General features: G+C 35.2%; 2 protein-coding genes across 2 annotated transcripts in view; both read right to left on the bottom strand.

Annotated features, from left to right (window-relative positions):
• Positions 1 to 4,722, bottom strand: part of LOC105003838 (charged multivesicular body protein 5-like) — a 5,099-nt gene extending 377 nt beyond the window's left edge. Inside the window, exons 1-2 of the mRNA XM_010861275.1 lie at positions 4,710 to 4,722; positions 1,020 to 1,060 (exon numbers count right to left, since the gene is read on the bottom strand). Of these exons, the coding sequence (XP_010859577.1) occupies positions 1,020 to 1,060; positions 4,710 to 4,722 (54 nt within the window). The remainder of the gene's footprint in view (positions 1 to 1,019; positions 1,061 to 4,709) is intronic.
• A 1,590-nt stretch (positions 4,723 to 6,312) lies between these two features.
• Positions 6,313 to 24,074, bottom strand: part of LOC105003675 (cytochrome P450 20A1) — a 44,652-nt gene continuing 26,890 nt past the window's right edge. Inside the window, exons 7-13 of the mRNA XM_010861010.1 lie at positions 22,898 to 23,013; positions 22,007 to 22,061; positions 19,022 to 19,142; positions 14,580 to 14,691; positions 13,434 to 13,498; positions 6,747 to 6,836; positions 6,313 to 6,572 (exon numbers count right to left, since the gene is read on the bottom strand). Coding sequence (XP_010859312.1) covers positions 6,422 to 6,572; positions 6,747 to 6,836; positions 13,434 to 13,498; positions 14,580 to 14,691; positions 19,022 to 19,142; positions 22,007 to 22,061; positions 22,898 to 23,013 — 710 coding nt within the window. The 3' untranslated portion in view covers positions 6,313 to 6,421. The remainder of the gene's footprint in view (positions 6,573 to 6,746; positions 6,837 to 13,433; positions 13,499 to 14,579; positions 14,692 to 19,021; positions 19,143 to 22,006; positions 22,062 to 22,897; positions 23,014 to 24,074) is intronic.

Raw genomic sequence — 24,074 nt, 5'->3', positions numbered from 1 at the left:
AAATATTTTTCAAAAGGAAAAAAAAAAAAAAAAAGAAAATCCAAAATGAAAGCCCAAAATTACTCTTCTACTCCCAGAGGCTCTAGGCTTCTCCCTCCAAAATTTTAAACTGTGAGCAGGTTACCATATAATCTCTACAATATCCTTTTAAGCTCTAAAAATTAATTATCTATTAGCTGATGACCTTACAATACAAAAAACAAATCATAAAAGATAAACCACTTAGTGATGCAGTATAATTGAACAAGTCATAGAAATTTGGACAAAAATCTCTCTTTAACCTAGTCAAACCAATTCCTAGCTTTGTTTCTTCTCACTCTAAATGATCTCCAGTATTCCTATTCATCATCAATGTTGACAGTTTTCCTTGGTAAGATATGTAGTTTAATTCTCTTGCTCATAAACTAAAAATAACAAAAATAATGGTTTGACTCCCAACAGTTCCTTGCGCTTCTTCTCTCCTTGTACTTGTAACGGAAGCCTTCTGTTCTTTGTCGTGTAGTCAGCTACAAGTTCCTTCTTCTGTCCCTTTCAGCCACTAACCTGAAGGGTCTTTGAGTTGCTTCCAAACCGAGTACCTAGAGAACTCAAATGCTAGAAAGTTAAGCTTTGGCACATGAGAATTTGGGGTTCTTCCTCCTCAGGTGAAGCATAGAAGACAGAGAGCACAGTAAGTTCCATGTCTGTTTGGCTCATTGCTATATCCCCAGCATCTGCCTTAAGATCTGGCATACAGGAAGGGACCAATAAAAAGTGTTGCCTGACTAAATGGTTCACATTCTTCAGACAGAAATGTAAGTCATGAGGAGAGAGTAGAGTACAAGGGCTCTAACAAGGAAAAATAGTAGAGGTAAGGTAGTGAGAAAATATGGAATTCAGGTGAATTGGAATGACTACGTCACTCCTAGCCTGGAGAATTTCTGGACCATGCACAGATTAAAGAACCAGCGAAGACAGATGTTCCTACTTGTCTACATAGATCACTCTGGACAAAAAGGGTTCTGTTCTGTGAACACTACATCTCCATGAAACACCAGTTTTTCAGGATAATAGGCGTAACCTGTAAAAAGAGTACCTTCATCAAATACATTTGGAACATTTAGTGTTACATCAAGTTAAAATAGGTTTCCTTACATTAGAACTTATCAGCTCTTCCAATATAATATGCATTACAGGTGTCTGAGAAAGAACATATATACATAATCTGAGAATGAATATGATCAAGGAAACTTTTTCTCAGAGTATCTCATAGGATAGGGTACCGTGAGACACTTTGGGAAATAATGCTCTTGCTAACCTAATAAAGAACTCTGATCCTTACATATTTTCTAGTTTAATGATAATCTGATGATAAGATATAGAGGAGCAAAGGTCTACTTGCTTACCAACTATTCTGGTTGATACTTTGTAGAACTATAGCTGATTATAAATCTATCTTCACACTTAATACAGACATCACTGAAAGATGTCCATATAACATCTTCTTAAATACTTCCAGCAATACATATCACAAAGTACTATTAGCATTAGAAGTAGTTTGGTTTTCTTTATCAACTATTAAGCAACTTTAATAATTTCCTATATGTGCATAGAAAACCTCAATAGAGTTCACTCATTTCTTCAAAAATATTTACTGATTGCCATTTGGAGACAGGCACCTTACAACTTAATCCACGATAGTTACCATGATGGGGTAACACAGTTTCATTTTTACCATTAAGTGTTAAAAATTAAAACAAGAATTTGCAAGTATTTTAGACATACATAAAACCAAGTTTCTTTTAAAAAACTATCAGACAGGATTATTTGTGATTTATTTACTCCTGGCACGTTTTCCATGCAATAACAAGATCTGCTTTCAATCTGAAGAAAGACAGACACCAAACCATAAACGGCCTGAATGGGAAGCACACTGGAAGAAGGAATGTCATTTCCTGCCTTTTTGTTTATTGTCTGGATATTTTATAAAATCGCTTCAAGCTCAAATTTTACAATTATCCATAAAATTCTATAAATCAAACATAAAATTAATTTCTACTTTCAAAGTCTACCCCCCCCAAACAAGACCTTACAAAAATGAAGTAACAAAAGAAAATGTTTAAAATGTATTAAACAAAAAGTAGACCATGTTGTTCTGACCGCAATGGGTAAAAATACAGGTATGTGGGAACAGGAGAAAAACAGCTGTACGAATGGCAATTGAGTTGGCAGTATTCGTTTTGAGAGTTCTTTTAATACCTCTGTTACATTACTCTCTTATAAACTGTATATCATTTGAAACTACTGCTTCTCTCTTAAGAACAAAACCCCACTACACCCCACTGAAGATATTAAGATCATCTGAAGTTTAGATCTTTCAGTGTTTCTTAGCTAGTATTTGCTATCTTCATTTACAGTTCTTTTTCTCCTGCAAGAACGAAGAACTATTTTTTGTTTTAATTGGAGGACAATTGCTTTACAATATTGTGTTGGCCTCTGCCATACATCATCAGCAAGTATCAGCCCCCTCGCTACGTCCCCTCCCTCCTGAACACACCTCCCATCTCTCACCAGATCCCACCCCTCTGGGTTGTCACACAACACTGGGTTGAGCTCCCTCTGTCACACAGGACGTTCCCACTGGCTGTCTGTTTTCCATTTGGTAATGGATGTGTTTCCATGCTATTCTCTCAGTCCATCCACCCACTCCACCCCCACTGTGTCCACACGTCTGTGCTCTACATGTGTCTTCATTGCTGCCCCACACATAGGTTCGTCAGTAACATCTTTCTAGATTCCATACGCGTGCATTAATAGACAATATTTTATTTTCTTTCTGACTTACTTCACTCTGTATAATAGGTTCTAGGTTCATCCACCTCAAGTTAGTCCCACCAGCACCTAGTCATGTTCTAAGGACTAAATGAGATGGGTATATAAAGAAGCTGGTTGGCTCCAGTCCCGTGTTCTACTTGCAGCAAGTTTCGGTCTCACTCCTTTTTATCAGTGTAGGTCACTCACCACACTCAAAGCAACACTGTACGGAGCCCTGCTGGCCGGGCGAGTTTTCTGGCTTCTACAGTAATAGTAACAGCTTTGTCGTCAGTCTCCCTCCCCCTACTACTCCCCTTCTACCTTCATCATTGGTCTTAGGAACTTAGGAAACTGGCAAAGAAGAAAAACAAGGTCACTAGCATCATCTCATTGACATTATCAAAATCCACCCTTGAAATAGTGTCCATTTCTCTTGTAGCTGTCTTCTCGCAGCTCCCAAACGACTCTTTGATTGTACTGGCCATGTCTTCACTTTTATACACTCAGTAGAATTATGCTTTTTTAAGCAATTTTCAATCTGTCAACATAACCACATGTGAAAAAAAAAGTACATTTTATAACAGGCGACAGTACTTTTTATGGATCTGAAGAAAAAAATCAAGATGTCTTCAGAGAAGAATGTTAATGTTTCCCTCAGAGTCCAAAAACGACAACAAAGATTCTTAAAATGTCCTTTTAAAACATAAAATGCCACCCCAATTTCAACTTACTTATATCAAAATTTTTTCTTAGGCTAGTGGAGTAATTTCATTTTTTAAGTGCTCACTATAGTACCTACATTATGTTTTGACTTAAGCAGCTTGAGTTTATTAATATATAACTGTTTTGATAGAATGGATGGAGAAGGCAGGCCATTTTTAAAGCTGAAAAGAATAACAATACCTGAGAAGAGAAAGAGGGGAATAAAAAATTGGCAAGTCTGTATTTACTTCTGAGTGAGAATAGTAATGTTTCAGTTGTAGAAAACACTATTGGTTAACAACACATTAAATGAGAGAACTTTATGTATATCTATGAAAAGTATATGTGGATAAAAGAGTAGAAAGATTAACCTCAGAAGCTGAACACTGGTTAAGTTCAAATAGTGGGGATGGAGTTTTCCTATTTTTGTGCTTCTATATTTCCTAGATTTTTCTACAATAACCCATATAATTTTTCTAATAAAAATAGAACATTTTATCTTTAAAATACAAACTATTTTAATACAAAAGAAACAAATGAAATTTTGATATTGGATCTATAAAGAAGATAGAATCTATTTACATATATATAAATAAAACTGCACATTTGTGGGCCAGACAACATGTGTTTTTCTTTTTTCCCAAACACATGCACAGAACTAATTCTGTTTTGAATTTTATTAGCACAAAATATGGAAGAGCCCTTTCATGCCGTAAGAAATGTGTTGTGTTGATGTTTTTAAAAATAAACTTCTGAACTATCAAAAAGAATGCAGATCAAAACCAGTGAAGAGATAGATTTTAAAAAGCTATAAAACTTGAGTCTGGCCAGAGGCATGTTACAAGCATCAGTGATACTGAGGCTACTAAAATTTAGGTTGCTTGTCAAAGGGCCAAGAACAACAGTGAATGGATAACTTATTTTACACATGATAAAGAGTATTTTTTTAAAATCTTATAGAAGATGACTTATTTTTAATGTTGCAAATTAGTTATGTAACTCTGGATAAAATATGCTTATGTACCTGATTCTTCTATCCTCTATTTTCCTCAAATCCAATCATTATTAAACACTGTTTCTTTTCATTTATTGGCAATAATGGCAATACCCTGACTCTGGCTCAGCTCCCCTATTGTTGCTGATCTCGTCTCACTAGAATTCCACTTACCTGATTTTAATGACACTTGGCTTACACATCTTCTGCCTCCTCTAACCTTCCACTGCCATTTTCAAAGTCAAATAAGGTACTTAGATAATAAAGGAAGATGCTCTGTATACACTAAGCCATAGAAAATGAAGGTGAGAGGAAATAAATGTAAAACATGCCTTCATTAAAACAACATGATACTAAGATCTAGGACATTTCACTTAAAGTTTCCAAATTTAAATTATTCCATAAATTAAATATTTTTGACAGAAATAAAGGCTGCATCTAGTTATTACTTAATTTCTATGTTTAACAACTCATTATTAGGTCTGAAATGTTAGCTATATAACCATAAACACAGCATAAAAGGACTCTTTAACCAGAGTACATTCTTGAAACTTAAAATTACAAGGGAAATTCAGCAGTCTCAATAAAAAGTCCATTTGTAAACATTTATCATTATTCTTCCTTTCCTCTCTATTGGCACTTGGCATATTTCCTTCACAGTTATATTTTTTCTTTTTTTTTTTTTCACAGTTATATTTTTAAAAACGTTATTTAAAAGAAATTCTTCAAGAACAATATAACCAGAAAAAAAAAAGCAAAACTAAAATACAATGCTGTCAATAAAAAAGTATTAAATATAAAACTTGTCAGTACTAAAATGTAAATCTGGAATGATACTTCAAATATTTTTTAAAAAGCTCCAATAAAGAAGTATTGCTTATTAATTCTTACTAATGAGATTGTTCATTTTTCTAAAAGCTTATTAGCTGTTTCCCAGTAGAAGCTATTTTGTCCATTTATCTCCTGCATGTTTTCTTGCCAACTTGTATGAGCTTTTTATATGTAATATGGGATATTATCCCTTTCTGTCATATATATTGCAAATATTTTCACCCATATTTGTTTTCTTTTTTTAAAAATTTGGTTTGGTTTTTAGTTAATGTTCTCTCATTTCTTAATCATAAGTTCATTATGGTTAGGATATAACATAATAAATAAATTTAGGAATTGCTTTTTCCACAAATGAGAATTAGTGGAATAATATAGTGCTACTAAGATTTTCAGCAAAAATGGACAGAGGAGCCTCATTCTTGATTTGCTACTTAGGAGGGACATTTCAAAACACATTCAAAAACAACTATATAATTTTCCAAATGATTCAGAACTGTTTAAAATGATGAGCAATGTATAAGTCATGAAATGAACACTGTTGTCTGGGAATGCACAACAATAGCAAATACCAGGTACATTATTCACTGAATTACTCAAACCTAATAACAATAATTAAACACAAATTAATTTATACTTGGAAAATAAAAACATTAATCCAATAAATAAAATCACAAAAAGTCCTTTTCCTCCCCTTTAAGGTGATTTACCATAACTATGAAAAGTTACCATAACTATGAAAAGGAGTTAATATTATTTTTATTTTTTATGAACATTTGGAAAATATTACTGTGCAAAATAATTTATCTTCAAGAATATTAATTTTAGAAATCAAACCAAGGCTAAGAAAATGAAAATAATGGCATAGAACGTGTTAAGACAAAAGTTAAAAGCAGAAGGCCTCCCATTAAAATGATCACTATACTGATGCAATGAATATAAGTGTATATGGTGCATCAAGAAATTCTGGTATACAAAAATCCAAATTTACATGATGAAGTATTAATAGGTGTTTATTTTACACAATGATGCTTGGTTTCTAAAAGGATTCAATACAGATTTCTTAATGATCATTTTCTTCAACAAAGTTAAATGCATACAATTTTAATATCTCTTTGAGACAGTGATCCAAGCTTCCTCTTTGGATGATGTCACCAGTTCATACTTAGTTTCAATAACTTGTCCCTCCACAGAAAGGAGGTGCAGTCTCCTCAGCAGAACACTCAAAAGCACTGCAGTCACCATATAGGCAAATCTAGTCAGGAAGAGAGTGACATGGTTACCAAAGATTAACGATTATTTATACAATTTAACTTTTAAAGTTAATTTATACAATTTATACAGATTGTTCACTCTCCTCAACAGTGATTATCAAAATTTTAAGTACAAAGTCTGACATCTTTCCTTTCATTTTCCTTTATCATCTCACCTCAACTCTGGGCATTCCCGTGTGCCTGAAAATCCAAGCAAGGAGAAAGTTTTCATAACAGATTCATCATCAAAACGCTCTGGATCAAACCTAAAAAGAAGAATTGGGGCCAGTCAAACAGAGCTCCACTGGCATGGCATATATTTACACTATAAGAACACAGGTATGTAATAAAGTTTAAAAACTAGTAAAGATAGAAACTGCTGTCATATTATATTTCATTTTGACCTTTTATGTTCCTAAACTACTGAATATATGTCTCTTTTTGCTTACTTTATTATTTCTAAACAATAGGCGCAAAATACACTTCTCTAGAACCATTAGGGAATAAAAGCATAACACGCACTTATACCATTTATGAGATTTAAGGATAAATCACACAAAATCACATGAGATTTAAGGATAAATCACACAAAATAACACAGTGAGTATTTACATTAAGAGTGCATGAGACCATCAAATCAATATGCAAAGCATTTTACACTGCCTTTTCAATTAAATTTCATTTCTTAAAATTGAAGTCACCAGACTTAAAATTATACACATCAAAATTATATTACATGAGACCCAGACTTATTAATAAGTGAAGGAAGTGTTGGTAAATTGTCTACCTGAAATGACTGGTAAATGTTGGTAAATGCATCTGTCTCCTCTGAACCAGGAGACCCAGGTTCAATTCCTGGGTTGGGAAGATCCCGTGGTGAAGGAAATGGCAACCCACTCCAGTATTCTTGCATGGAGAATCCCGTGGACAGATGAGCCTGGCAGGCTACAGTCCATAGGATCGCCAAGAGTCGGACACGACTTAGTGACTAAACCACCATCACCAAGGATTTTTTACTGTACAGAAAAAAAGTTTTACTCTGTAGAGAGTCATGGGGAAGTGGATATATTAAAACAAAATAATCAACCCACCAATGAGCATAAAAATTCCGCTCAAAAACAAATGTTTTTAAAAGATCTAAACTCTACTGTGAGAAAAAAAAAAAGAGAATTTTGCTTTCATAGTCTTTTTAAAGAGTGTAAATTATCTTTTACTTTTGGAATATACTCTATTTACATTAGCGTCTATAGAAAGATTATATCAAATATAATCAGCTTTTTCCTTTTGTAAACTAACTTGAAAATTGGGACCCTAAGTGTTTACTTGAAGATATCTATGCTTCCAGGTTAAAAGATAATGAAACTAGATTTTTCCAACTTAAAAAAATTTTTTAATTTTATATTGGAATATAGTTGGTTTACAATGTTGCATTTATTTCAAGTGAACAGCAAAATGATTCAGTTATACATACACACAGGTCTATTCTTTTTCTGGTTTCTTTCCCATATAGGTTATTATATTGAGCAGAGTTCCCTGTGCTATATAGTTGGTCCTTGTTGATTATCTATTTTATATATAGTAGTGTGTATATGTTAATCCAAATCTCCTAATTTATCCCTCACTCTCACACTTTACCCCTTTGGTAACTGAAAGTTTTATAAGTCTGTGAGTCTGTCTCAGTTTTGTGAATAAGTTCATTTGCATCACTTTTTTAGAGTCCACATACAAGTGATATTATGTGATACTTGTCTTTCTGTATCTGGCTTACTTCACTTAATATGATAATCTCTAGGTCCATCCATGTTGCTGCAAACGGGATTATTTCATTCTCTTTTACGGCTGAGTAATATTTAATTGCAGGTTTCCCTGGTGGCTCAGTGGTAAAGAACCCACCTGCCAATGCAGAAGACACAAGTTCAATCCCTGGGTGGGGAAGATTCAGAGGAGCCTAGTGGGCTATAGTTCATGGGTTGCAAGAACAAGATATGACTTTGTGACTAAACAACATATTCCATTGTATATATGTATCACATTTTCTTTAACCATTTCTCTATTGAGGAACACAGGTTGATGCCATGACTTGACTATTGTAAATAGTGTTCCAAGCAACACTGGAGTCCATGTATCTTTTTGAATGATGGTTTTCCCCAGATGTGTGCCCAGGAGTGGGATTGGTGGATCATATAGTAGCTTGATTTTTAGAGTCTTAAGAAACCTCCACACTATTTTCCATAGTGGCTATAGCAATTTACATTCCTATCAACTGTGTAGGAGGGCTCCTTTTTCTCCACACTCTTTCTAGTATTTATTGCTTGCAGATTTTTTAATGATGGCCATTCTGACCAGTGTGAGGTGATACCTCACTGTAGTTTTGATCTGCATTTCTCTAATAATTGGTAATGCTGAGCATCTTTCATGTGTTTTAAGCCATATTCACTAACAACTAAAGATGAAAAAGAGAAATTAAGGAAACAATCTCATTTACCATCACATCAAAAAGAATAAAATACCTGGGAATAAACCTACCTAAGGATGTGAAAAACTGATACTCCAAAAACTATAAGACACTGATGAAAGAAATCGAAGATGACACAGAAGGAATGATATACCATATTCTTGGATTGAAAGAATCAATTTCAAAATGACTATACTATACAAAGTAATCTACAGATTCAACACAATCCCTATCAAATTATCAATGGCATTTCTTGCTGATCTAAAACAAAAAAACTTAAAATTTGTATGGAAACACAAAAGACCCCAAATGACCAAAGCAATATAGAGAAAGAAAAACAGAGCTGGAGGAATCAGGCTCCCTGACTTCATTTTGTACTATAAAGCTACAGTGATCAAAACAGTATGATTTTGGTCTGAAGACAGAGATCAATGGGAAGCCTAGAAATAAACCCACACACCTATGGTCAACTAATCTATGATAAAGGAGGCAAGACTATACAGTGGAGAACAGACAATCTTAATAAGTGGTGTCCAAAAACTGGACAGCTACAGTTAAAAGAATGAAATTAGAACATTTTCTAACACTGTACACATAAATAAACTGAGGATGGATTAAAAATATAAATATTTTAAGACCGGATACCATAAAACTCTTGCGGGAGAACACAGGCAGACGAACACTCCTTGACATAAACCACAACAATATCATTTTGCGTTCACCTCCTAATGAAAATAAAAGTAAGAACTAACAAATAGGAGCTAGCTAAACCTAAAAACTTTTTTGCACAGCGAAAAGAAAACCACAAACAAAGTGAAAAGACAACACACAGAATGGGACAAAATATTAGCAAATGATGTGACTGACAAGGGATTAATCTCCAAAAGATACAAATAGCTCATGTAGCTCAATATCAAAAAAAACAAACAACACAATAAAAAAATGGGCAGAAGATCCAAAAAGACATTTCTCCAAAAAAGACACACAGACATCCAACTATTTTGTTAAATATCTCATAATTTTAAGGATTAATAAATGAAAATGAATAGGTAACCTAATCTCAAGTACTGAGGTTTTTTTAAAAACTTCTATAATACTTATTTTATTTGTTTATTTATTTGCAGGTTAAGAGGTAATTCCAATTTTATTTTCCATCATGAATTTAACTCAATTTACAACACGATTATAAAATATGTAGCAAATGACAGCGTTACCCAAATACTGCTGCTGCTAAGTCACTTCAGTCGTGTCTGACTCTGTGCGACCCCATAGACGGCAGCCCACCAGGCTCCCCTGTCCCTGGGATTTTCCAGGCAAGAGTACTGGAGTGGGGTGCCAGTGCCTTCTTCATCCAAATCCTAGGTTTTCAGAATTTTGAAAATACACTAAACTTTCTAGGTATGTAGTCAAACTCCTTCCAGAGAAGGATTGGGAAATAGGCATTTTGCTGCTCCCCCTGCGCTGAAATGTGGGGGCTAAACACAGCCAGTACCTCCATTCCCCTTAACATATGCTTCTTTGTTTGCTATGATCTTGTGGGACTTATGAATGCAAGACGTGCCAGTTAACAGAGCAGGGAAATTTGGGGCATATCCCTCCCTCGATGGCAGCCATAAAAGTTGGGACACTCGATGTGTGTGAAAGGGAGATGCTGGCAACTTGGTTTCATGGTTGGAGTGAACTAGAAGAAGAAGGTTGGGGGTGTGTCCACTGACTCCCGCAGGCTCTGGAGCGGATCACAGCCAGTATTTCTAAATGCATGCTCATGAAGAAGCTGGATCTTCAGGCAGCAGCTTGTAAAGTACGCAATCAACCCCCTTTCAGGGAGAGACTGGGAGATAGGCTTTTTTGCCTGTTCCCTCTATGCTGAGCCCTCTGGGGACAGCCATGGTGAATGCCTGTGCTCCCAACATGCTCCCATTAAGAACTGCTTCTTTGCTACAGTCCTGTGTGATTCAGGAACACAAGCTCAAATGGCTTTTGAAGTAGATGTTTTAGAAGCCCATCCCTCAGGTGGGAGCATTTAAAACTGGGGCACAAAATGTATGGTTCAAAGCCTTGGATCCTCAGAGAGAAGCTGAGAGTTGGATGTTCCCTCCTGATGTATGACACTGTGCTGGGGGTGGAGTTTATGGTAAGAATGTGTCTCAGCCTTTCCCACCTGTTTCAATGCGGGTATTTTCTCATTTACCAAATGTGGAGGAGTCACTCAGCTAGTTCCTGGATTTTTCTCAGAGGGAATTTCTCTACATTCAGAGCATCTGTGTGAGGAAGGAAATTCATGAACCTGCTATATCACCATCTTGGTCTCAGTCCATACTAAGGATTTTAATGTTTGCCTTAGTTCTTTTTTAGTTGAGAATTCTATTTCAGTCTGTTTTTTTTTAAGTTGATAATATTTCATTATTTGGTTTAGAGTTCAGTTCAGTTCAGTTCAGTTGCTCAGTCGTGTCCGACTCTTTGCGACCCCATGAACCGCAGCACGCCAGGCTCCCTGGCCATCATCAACTCCTGGAGTCTACCCAAACCCATGTCCATTGAGTCAGTGATGCATTTACATTATTATCAATTTAAATCACAGAATTTGAGTCAGGGTTTCTTCCTCTGAGACACCGCCAATACAATAAAAGCAACAATGCATTTATTTCTATAAATAAATGTCTAGACAGTTTTCTATAAGGAGAATAAGGTAATGTCAGTTACTCGAAAAGAAAACTTCTAAAAACCACAATGAAATATCACCACATACCCATTAGAACTAAAATAAATAGAAACAATAGTTAATGCTATTGAGGCTACAGAGAAGCTAAATCTCTCAAACACTGCTGCTGAGAATCTATAAAAAATAGTCCGATAGTTTCTTGTGAAATTAAGTATGCACTAACCATATAACCAATCATACTTTGGCATTTTTCCTAAGAAATGAAACGCCATGTTCACACAAAACCTTGTACACAAATGTTCATAAGAGCTTTATTTATATAAGCAAAATATTAGAAACAAGCCAAATGTCCTTCAGTGGGTCAGAGGGTGGAAGCTGAACAAACTCTGCACATGCAGACTACTACTCAGCCATAAAAAACATGCAATACCCTTTGTTGATCTCAAGAGCATTAAATTTAGTGAAAAAAGTCAATCTCTCCATCTTCCTCTGTGTGATAATTATATTTAAACTGCAATTAATCAATTGTCTCTATAGGGTCTACCTCAGTCCTATGTACATTTTGGCTAGTGTGACGCAGTCTCTAAAGGATCATCTCAAGGCACTGACACAAATTAATCTCTGGAGTTTCCACAAGGGATGGATGATGAGGTATCCAACTGAAGAAAGCTTTTCCCTGGCATACAACATTACTAATAACATTTCCTAAATTTGACTGCATTTGATTCCTAAAAATGATTTCTATATTTTAGCACATATTTCTTTCAGTATCTTCAATCTGTGACCCTGATTCTCTGAGTGTTTTGAGGATAGGAATAGTGTCAAAAGTTCTAGCAAAGTTCTTATGCTTTTTGTATTACATCTAAAAGTTTATCAAAAATTTGGCATTTTTCCACATGAGATTTTTAAAAAAATTTTGAAATGTGAAATTTTAATTTTTTATGACTATAAGTTATAACATTTTTATTTTACAAATGTATATCTTTAATTCTGCTATGAAAGCCCCTTGGAATATTAAATTTACTTAATTTTTTAGTAGATTTTGAAGTATTGTTATTTAATTTCTTAATAGATATCCCTTTAATATCACTGTAACGTGAAAAACTAAAATTACTTAACGCTTAAATGTCCCAGCCATATACTCTTGAAGTAGGTTTTTCTTTTACTTCAACCATGCCATCAACTCTGCCCACTGCCTGTCACATAGCTGTCTTAGCCCTCATCAACTCAACATATAACCTTCTTTCAGGCCAGTAGATCTTAACCTACTTCTTTAAGGCAGATTTTACCAGATGCCTACGGAGGAGGCAAACAGTATCAGCTTTGTTCTTCACCTTTCCCCTCCCTTGCTGTTCTCACACACAATATACGCACAACACCTATTTCCTAAATTCAACCAAAGAGCTTAATAACTGAGACCAATAGAATGAAAACAAGAAACTGCATATGCAATACCCATTTACCAGTAACAGAACTCCAAAATACCACTGAAATTAAAGGATGAATGTAGAGATTAAGTAATTAAATAGATCTTGGGACAGAGGCGGTAATAGAAATAAAGAGTAGAAGACAGCAGATTCATGAAAGAAAAAGTATTGAGCAGAAGATATACAGGGAAGGTGGTGGCTTTCTGTTTTTATATTACTGTTACATACTGAATTTCTCCTCAAAACATAGAAAGAGAACACAACACATGCAAACACATAAAAATTAAGAACTGCAAAGACAATGACAGAAATTTCCTACTTGTACGGAGATGACCAAGTACCGGGATCCTGAAGCACCACTCCAAGGGCATACAGGACAAGGGTCTGCAAAAAAAAAAAAAAAAAAAGGATACTCTGGCTATGAAAAGTCTAACAGAGACAAAATGACTCCCAGAAAGCCAACTTATAAAAATATTACATAACAGTAGAAAACACAGGCCATTAGTTTGGTGATCTCATAGTGAGAAGGTATCCCTTAAGCACGTCACAAAATACTGAAGTCATAAAAGAATAACAGACTTCACTATGTGAAAATTTAAAACCGGCATCCAGTAAATACAAAACATACCATAAAACTAGTAAAAGATAAACAACAGACAGAAAAAAAAGATTTGCCATATAACTGACAGAATATGTATAATCTACAAAAAGACATATAAACTCACTAGAAAGAAAATAATTCACAGAAGAAATACAAACTGTGAGTATATGTATGAAAAGCTGTTCAATTTCTCCAATTATCAGAGGAAGCAAATTAAAATTATGAGATAATTTTTTATATGATTCACATAATACATAAAAGATTCATAAATCCAGAGGCAGTAAAGAATATGGAGAGGAAAAGCATTCTCATACACTGTTGCTCAAAATATAAATTGCCTTTGAGAGGCAATTTGTAGTAATGAAAAAAATTAATGTCAATTTAAATTTTCATCAATGAGGACCACTTAAATTATGGTCCATTCATACAAGGCAGTACTATACATCCATTAAAAATAATGAATTGGATCCACAGTAAGTGCCAGTTGTATTAGTTGCCTCAATAAAGGAAGAAAATTAAAAACAACATATAAACAGTATATTTTCACATATAAATTAGGTTTTTAAAATACGTACATATATATGTATATATACATAGAGTAATACATATACACAGGAAAACACCTACAAAATATACACTAAACGATTCATAGTAGTACCTAGGGAGAAAGGAGTCTTTATGCTGTTTGAACCTTAAAACAAGCATATATTATTTTGTAATTTTAAATAACTGTCTTTTATTTAACAATAGGTAGCATTTATTGGAAAGTATCCAATAATACTTAAAACAATAAAGTTTAAAAATACACACTAAAAGAGTTGAAAAGAATAACTGAATGGGTTAAGCATACCAAATGTTTCCTACCTCCCTAGGAATAATAAATTTGTCAATCTTTCCTTCAATATCTTGAAGCCGGGCAGAAACTGGGGTCAGTTTGGCAGTCCGAACAGTTTCACAAAGCACTTGCCGACAATACCTGTTTAAAAAAATTTTTTTTGAGGATCCTTATTTTGGGAGAATCAATTTGAAATGTATATACATTTTAAAGTATCATTCAACAATTTTAATAACCTTTCTAATGAAATAGTCATCATAATTCTTATTTGCTTAAAACACAGTGTATACTAGAAGGATATAAAGTTTAGGTTTAGGTGAGTAAGAATTAAACAAGTGAAAACAACTTTAAAAGTACCAGAAGAAAACTCAAAACAATATTTTTAAAATTTGTGTGCAGAAGCATCCTTTATTTTTAATAAAGGATTTAATAAAAATTTTAATAAGACTTTTCTACTTCAAAATTAGAAAAAATATTGAAACAATGATGGATATCATAAAGAAAAACAACATGACTATGGAAAAATTTCTAAATACTTGAACTCATCATTAAGTAAAATTAAAAGCCAAGTAGAAAACTTATTTACTGTAAATATATCCTTAACGCATCAAAACTCTTTAAAATTCCAAATTAAAATGATCAAACATCCCAACAGGAATAAGGACAGAAAATATAAAAGCAATCCACAAAAAAAGAAAAAAAATTGCAAATGTCATGGAAACATAAATGATACTCAACCTCCTTAACAATGGAAAGACTGCCAAAGAAGCAAATTTTTTTACCTGCCAGATTAGCAAATATGAACAAGAGTACTGTCACAGAAAATGCTAATAAAAAATAGGAAAATGGACATTCATATTCACTTGGGGGAAGTATAAATTGGTACAACCTTACTGAAGGATGCTGTGCTGTGCTTAGTCGCTCAGTCATGTCTGACTATTTGTGACCCCATGGACCAGCCTTCCAGGCTTCTCTGTCCATGGGGATTCTCCAGGCAGGAATACTGGAATGGGTTGCCACGCCCTCCTCCAGGAGATCTTCCCAACCCAGGGATTGAACCCAGGTCTCCGGCATTGCGGGCAGATTCTTTACCATCTGAGCCACCAGAAAAGCTCTGATGAAGGATAGCTTGGCAATATATATGAAAATATAAAGTTTGCATTACAATAAGAGGAATAAAAGCTAAAATATATTGAAATCTTGCTATGCACCAGTTCTGTTAAATAGTTTCTATGCAGTATTTCATTTAATCCTTATAAAAAACTCATGGGTATTATTGTTTTTAATTTTACAGATTTAAAAAATGAGGCAATTGTTTAAGATCACACAGCAGGATGAAAGAGGGCACTCAAAGCTGGTGCACTGAGACAACCCAGAGGGATGGGAGGAGGAGGAAGGTGGGAGGGGACTTTGGGATGTACACCCGTGGCTGATTCATGTCAACGTATAGCAAAAACCACCACAATATTGTAAAGTAATTAGTAATGAATTAATTAAAAAAAAAATCACACAGCAGGTAAGTGTTATTGACAGGATTCAAACCCAAATCTGTTACCCCATAGCCCCTAACTGTAAACACTACACTACTGCATACATTCTTAAATAATTATCTCATTTCTCAGACCTTATTAATAGAAAGATTTGGAAATATTTGCAAAGATGTAAGCACAGGAATATTGATTTATATAATTTCTAAAAACATCAAAAACAAAAAAGGAAACATCCTTTCCTCTTTGAACAAATTATTTTTAGGTACCTACTACATTAGAAGCACTGCATCAGATACTAAGCTACAACAGTCAACAAGACAAAACACTCAAAGAATTTCAAAGTCTAGCTGGCAGGGGAAAGGACAGAGGAACATCAAGGATGAACAATTAAAAAGGCACAGTAACTGTTATGATAAAGGAAGTTCAGGGTGTTGGGGAACACATGGCAGGAGCGCCCAACTGGAGAAAGGACTTTGCAGATGAATAAACACTTAGCCTGAGACCTGAAGAAAAAACTGGACTCAGCTAGAGGACAGAGGAAGAGAGAATGTAGCCAAAAGTCAGAAAATTAAAAACAGTGCTTCACATTTGAAGAAACAAAAGAATTTCAGTAAAGCTGAAATGCCTCATAAGCCAAGTTAGTGGGTATAAATTTTATCTTAAGGGCAACCAGAAGTCACTGAAGGATTTTAAACAGGGGAGTATGATCAGATACCAGAGAAGGCAATGGCACCCCACTCCAGTACTCTTGCCTGGAAAATCCCATGGACAGAGAAGCCTGGTAGGCTGCAGTCCATGGGGTCTCGAAGAGTTCGACACGACTGAGCAACTTCACTTTCACTTTTCACTTTCATGCATTGGAGAAGGAAATGGCAACCCACTCCAGTGTTCTTGCCTGGAGAATCCCAGGGACAGGGGAGCCTGGTGGGCTGCCATCTATGGCGTCGCACAGAGTTGGACACAACTGAAGCAACTTAGCGGCAGCATGATCAGATACAACTCCCCAGATATAGAAAGATGACTAGCACAGTGATTCTCAACTTTAACTACACATTAGAATCATCTGAGAAGCTTCTGAAACTTTCTGATGCCCAGAGATTGTTGGTTTGGGATTAGTCTCAGGTTAGGTATAATTTTAAAGCACCTGAAGAGATTAGTGTACAGTCACTGGCTCCAAGAGCAATCTGGAGTAGCTCAGTTGGTAAAGAATTTGCCTGCAATGCTGAGACCCCAGTTCGATTCCTGAATCAGGAAGATCCACCGGAGAAGGGATACTTCTACTTCTACTGGAGTGGATACTACCCACTCCAGTATTCTTGGGTTTCCCTCGTGGCTCAGCTGGCAAAGAACCACCTGCAATGCAGGAGACCTGGGTTTGATCCCTAAGTTGGGAAGATCCCCTGGAGAAGCAAAAGGCTACCCACTGCAGTATTTTGGCCTAGAAAATTCCAATGACTGTGTAGTCCATGGGGTCACAAAGAGTCAGACAAGACTGAGAGAGTTTCACTTTCACTTTCATAGGAGGAAGAAAGACACAAGGCTGTTGAAATGCCCCAAACAAGTTGGTGGTGTTCCTCATGGGTGGGGGTGGGGGACAATGGAAAGAACTAAAACTAAACTTCTAGCTAAATGCTGTTTGGAAAACAAAATCAACAAAACTTACTCACTGACTAGGTGTGGTGGAGTTACTACATATAGAACACTGTCTACAACACATTAAGAGAAAACATGGAATTTACGGAAGAGTTACATGTTTTGTATTTAAAATGTTTTTAAATTTTTTGTTTTAAATACATATATATGTCTGGAAAATAATATAGATAGTTAACAGTTGTTATCTTTCTTGTCCTCATTTACAAAGGACATTCACCTTCTATGTCATACACTTCTGCATAATAAAAACTTCAAAAAACAAGTATGTATTACTTTTTAAAATTGTAATCAATAAAGCTTTCAACATTTTAAAGAATCTCTAACAAATGTCTCCTTGTGAAATCCATGGTTTCAAGTTCTTTCTACTGGCTGTATCCATATCTTCTTTTCTATAGTTGAAAGATGCTCCAAAGTAAGGTTGCTTGCTACCCAGTCTCAGACTTCCAACCCCCTAAGAAGTCACAGTTGCTATTTTTAAAAATCTTTTACATTAAGGTATTACTTACATATAAAAATGTTATCTATTTTACCTGTACAGTTTGATGAATTTTAGTCATCGTATATGACTGTGTGACTACAACCACAAGAAAGATATGTAACAGTTCCCTCTCCCTAGAAAACTTTCCTCATGCCTCTTTGCAGTTGATCCCCTCCCCATTTCGGGCCCCAGCTATCACTGCCCTACTTTCTATCACAATAGCTTTGCCTTTTCCAGAATGTCACCTAAATGAAACACATTGTAGACTGTTTTTGTGCTTGATTTTTTTCACTTAGCATAATAAGATTTATCCATGTTGTTTTGTGTATTGATTTTATGTTACTTTTTATTACTAGGTACTATTCCATTGTATGGATATAACACAATTTATCTATTCAACAGTTGATGAATATTTGGACTACTTCCTGGTTTTTGCTATTATGAATAATACTGCAATAAATGTTTGCATACAGGTCACTGTGTGGACATGTTTTCATTTCTGTCCGGCAAATGCCTAGGAGAACTGCTGGGTCATACTGTACAATTTTGTAAGATCCTGCCACATTGTTTTACAACAGAACTGTACCATTTTGCATTCCTACCATCAATGTATGAATGTTCCACTTATTAGACATTACTGATGCTATTTTATATAGGCCCATGTAAAAGTTTCCCAAGACTACCTTATGATTTTAAAAAGCAAATTAAGTCATCTATTAAAATCTATATGTAAATACTTTAAGTCCTGTAAAAATACATAGCTTTCCTCCATATTGGCATTAGTTTTAAATAAGATACACCAATTCAAATTTAAAGATCTCCCCGCCCCTCCCTTTCCTCAGGTTCTTACCTGAGCTCCTCAATTTTCTCTGAAGTGATAGGTCCCTTCCCCAAAACTTGGTCAATCTCTTCATATAGTTTTTTCTGAATTTCCTCATAGGTGGTTAAAAAACAGACTGCCCAGGTGCACACTAAGTGAAAGTTTATATTAAAAACAGTGAAAGCAGCGAATTCATAGTTTGGGTGCTGAATAAAAAACAAACTTACAATTTTTTGGTATTTTCTCCCGCCCACCCCCAATACAGAAGATACATAAATGCTACCAGAAGATAAAACAAGATTGTTCATGACATTTGTGCTTCATTCAACAGAACATAAACATTTACAGAATATTCTCAAAGACAGTGAAATCTAGAAAATTTCTTTCATAAAATTGGCAAGTAGTCAAAGGCACTTGATGCATTTTACCTTAAGCAAAACAGTAATGATAATAAATAAACCACATCTGGGAAAGTGTTAAATGCTGGCAACTGTGATGGACTGTTTGGTTCACTCGACCATGTAAAATAAAACAGCTGACTTGTCAGTTTCCTCAGGAGCCCTAATGAAATGATTCACACAAGTAAAAATAGCAGGAGATTTACCTATAAATCAGTGTTTCTAAGTTTTTACTTGTAATACACTGGTTCAAGAGCTGAAACTGATTAATTGCTTAGGACAGTGGTTCTCAAAAATCTCCTGGGAGTCAGAGACTGTGTGATGACACAATCCCACCATCCACAGATCCCGACTTAGTAGGTTTAGGGTGTGTCCAAGGTATCTATATTTCTAACAAATATCACAATTATTCTGATGAACGCCAACACTGGAGTTCACTGGCTTATGGCTTACTTTTTCTGAAAATGGCTTATGGATTGTAATCACTGAGGAAATCAAAAGGTAAGAAAATTAATTACAAAATAAATATAGTTATATTTCCCTTAGAGATCCACTGGGATTATAACTGTTCAAATGGAACCATCCAGACAAACAGCATCTCTTTCCTTAGATTAAGCCTGACATGACTCTATCTACAGCTCTACCTTTTCTATGTCAAGTACTTTTTCAAATGTGTTTAATAATTTCTACTTCTACTTATTATCTCTTTCCTGAGCTAAAGGGCTAGCTTAAATTGGCCTTAAAGTTAATTTTTAAAAATATTTGCCAAAGTCACATATTATCCAAATCCAATGTAAATACATAATTCACTTTCTACATTTAATATTATTATCAGTAAAATCAATAGCTACCTGGTACTCAATTATTTTGATAATTTATTCACATCCAGAGTTCATAAAAGGCATATGAGTAACTCACTTTAACTTTTTTTCTATATATGTTTCCTTACTATGGCTTGTGAGTGAACTGCAGAACTTCTATTTCACAAGTGATGTGAAAACTTATGCAGACAGTATATATGTACACATATGCAATCTTCTAATAATATATAGTAATATATAACACTGAAAGATTTAGCACAATGATTTGGATACAGTAGGCACTCTACACCCTGACTAACTACATTATCATTTAAAATTAATATAACTGTTTAATAACCTCAGTTTTTTTTATACAACTCTATTAAAAATAACCTCAAACACTATTTTTTTTGTACAACTCTATTAAAAGACAGAGAGTATAGCTTTAAAATGTGATTTTAAGCCACTTAATGTTCTTTAATTACAATGTTGAATCAAGACACCAATTTACAGTTGGAAACCTTGGAGGTCATTCTTATTTTAGAAGAGGAAAAAAATGTAGAGGTCAGTATCTTCCTTCAGGCTACTAAGTCGCAGAGGAGGGACTTTAATTAAGGTTTTCTGCTGATCTTGCCTCTCAAAATTTCAGAGGTGCTTTAAAAAACAACCAACCCACATGCAAAAAAACAGCAATACTCAAATTTTCCCCCAAAACTACAAAAAAGATTAAAATATTAAGTCAACCTTGGAAATGATCGATTTTTAATATCCAGAGTACAACTGATTCAGATTTTTAAACATTTATTATTATTTAATTATTTGGCTTTGCTGAGTCTTAGCTGCAGCATGTGGGATCTAGTTCCTCGACCAGGGATCAAACCCAGGCCCCTTATATTGGGAGCATGAAGTCCAGCCACTGGACCACCAGGGAAGTCCCTGATTCAGATTTTTTGAAGGTCTTCAGCAAAGATATATTTTAACGGTAATACATTTTTTAAACAAGTATTTTTTTAAAAGGTTCAAGACATTATTTTTGACACATGCTTACCTATATTCCACTTAATCTATAAAATCTGGGACATCTCTAGATACCAAAAAAGTATACAAAGAAGAAAAACTTACAGGAACTTCACATTTGTACTCATCCTTTTTAAATTTTCTTAAACAGAAAAAGTTATGAACAAAATCCTTTAAGTAAACATAAATTCTTTAGATTTTCAACTTGTGTTTTAATACTTTAGCATTTTTTGTTAACACAAGTTTATGGATACACACATTCTTAAAAACTGTATAAATAAATGGTAGTCTGATAAACTCAAAACCAGTAAGAAAGCTTAGAAATGTATCACCCATTTTAGAATTTTAAATAATAATCACCTTTAATTTCACCAAGAAGTTCTTTTAAATCATGATTTCTGTGGCCTATATTCACTGCTGGTAGATCTTATTAATAGCAGACAGGATTGAAGTCAAAGTGAAAAGCCGCAGCAGGCAACTGAAAAGCTTACAGCTCTGGTTGGAAAGGTGTCAACAACAGTTCATTTTACAGGCACAAACCAGAATTCACAATCCATAAACTGTGTCAGGAAATTTATGGCAATGTTCAGAGGTGGCACAGAGCACCTGGGGCTAAGAAAAGTGGGGGTGGGGGGCGGGGGAAGAGCGCGGTGTGAATCTAGCCTTTCCAACAGGAATAAAAAATAAGAGCTAAGGGAAATTATCAAGAGATCTTGCAAACAGTGTTTCCTTTATTTTAGAATAGCTTTATCTTTCTGTATTTTATAATCTATCTCAAAAAGAAATCAATTTATACTTACATTTTGCAGTTATCATGCAACTGGCCAGAGAAAATATCATAGTGTCTTCTAGGATCTAGGAAACAAAACTAAGTTTAGACAGTGTGACATGTAAGGTGGCCTGTATTAGACCCCGTATTAGACCCCGTAAAATCATCTAGAGTATAGAATTGGGAGTTAAGAAGGAACAAAGTATGTTATTCCTTTATGACGTTTTCACTTGAATAAAATCTATATAATGTAAAAGCCAACCTAAACACTGCACTGCATTTTTGATTCAGTGAACTTTTATCCAGTAATATTACTGGCTCATGATACAGCAAACAAACCGGCTCAGTCTTATCTTTCTAGCTTGGCTGAGTGCAGCAATGAAGACTCAGGAAAAGTGAGGAGCCTGCCACTGTTCTGGAGCGCGATTTAATTTCTGTACCCACACACACCTATAAAACCGCTTTTTGTCTATGTGGACTTACATCCACAGAGGAGGCAGAAGATTCCTACAGTGAACAGGTGTAGCAGCAATGGCTCCACTCCTGTCGTGCCTGACACCTCCACACACAGTAGCCCAGTAGTGTGCTGGGGGACAGATCCACACTGGGAACAAGCCACGCTGCCACATCTGGTCATGTGGGCAGGGCTGTTTAGTCGAAAAAGGCTCACCCAAGCCCTCCTCTGTAACAACCACAGAACTTTGGTTCAATATCTGCTTACTCAAATATTAGATACTATATAGCTATTTCCAAGAGCTAAATAACAGGACAGCAAATCTAAATACTATTTATGGATGATGTACAATAAAAAAGGAAAAAGCCATTGAATTCTAGGAAGGCATCTGGGTTAAAGTGAATAAAAAGCACACTCTATACATGTCTGATTATCCTTTGTTTGATAAACATTTAAGAATTACATCACCTGTTGGTCATTAAGATTCCCCTGTACTAAGGAATCAATGAAAATATGCTGACTGAAGTTCCTTCCTTTTCGTTCCTTAATGATTTTCTTTAAAATAGATTCCAGTTGCATAAGGGCTTAGAGAAGAAAAACAAAAAAGATTTTCATTTGTGAGGATTGAACAGTTTTTTGTATTTCTACAATGTTCCTACGTGCAGAGTACAACTTTCAGTTAAGAGAATAATAACATAATTTTTAAAGCTAATTTAAACTCTATTATTTCTCCTTTTTGCTAACTTTAACACATGTACCAAAATGCATAAAACATATATGCACAATGTAACAAATAACTAAATCAAACACCCAGGTCAAGAAGTAGAATGATTCTAGCCCCTTAGAGGACTTTTACACATGTACCCCTCTGCTGGTATTATTCACCTTTCTTCTAAATTCTGTCCTCTTAATTCCATTCTTCTCCCAAATCAAGCATCACTCATTTAGAGACGCCAACAAGTGTGAAACAGTCAGAAAAGTAAATTTCTAAAGCCTAGAAGATTAATCCAACTTCCGAGAAAATTATCCAGAGATCATTTCTCAGGCCCCATCTTACTTAACCTATCACAGCACCTGATGGAAACACTTTCTCATTTGGCTCCCAGGATCCCACTCTCCTGGACTTCACGCTTTGCTCCCACTTTGCCTGCTGCCTGCTGCCAAGTCACCTCAGTCACGTCTGACTCTGTGCAATCCCATAGATGGCAACCCACCAGGCTCCCCCGTCCCTGGGATTCTCCAGGCAAGAACACTGGAGTAGGTTGCCATTTCCTTCTCCAATGCATGAAAGTGAAAAGTGAAAGGGAAGTCGCTCAGTCGTGTCCGACTCTTAGCGACCCCATGGACTACAGCCCACCAGGCTCCTCCGTCCATGGGATTTTCCAGGCAAGAGTACTGGAGTAGGGTGCCATTGCCTGCCTGCTCATTCTAAGGATTCTTTATCAGTTCCTTCTCATCTCTCCAATTTCTTAATGATGGAATGCCCAAGGTCAAGGACTTCTTTTCTTAGATCTTTATTTATACTCATTACCTTGGTGATAACCATTTTCATGCTTTAAATACAATCTACAGATGGAACACTCCCAAATTTATATTTCTAGTTAGGACCTCTTTCCCCTGAATTTCAGACTCATATCAAACAATC

The sequence above is a fragment of the Bison bison genome, unplaced genomic scaffold (genome assembly GCF_000754665.1).
Source record: "Bison bison bison isolate TAMUID 2011002044 unplaced genomic scaffold, Bison_UMD1.0 scf7180017864471, whole genome shotgun sequence".
Classification (NCBI taxonomy): domain Eukaryota; kingdom Metazoa; phylum Chordata; class Mammalia; order Artiodactyla; family Bovidae; genus Bison; species Bison bison.
The sequence above is the reverse complement of the archived record's forward strand: the minus strand, read 5'-3'. Positions and strand labels throughout refer to the sequence as shown.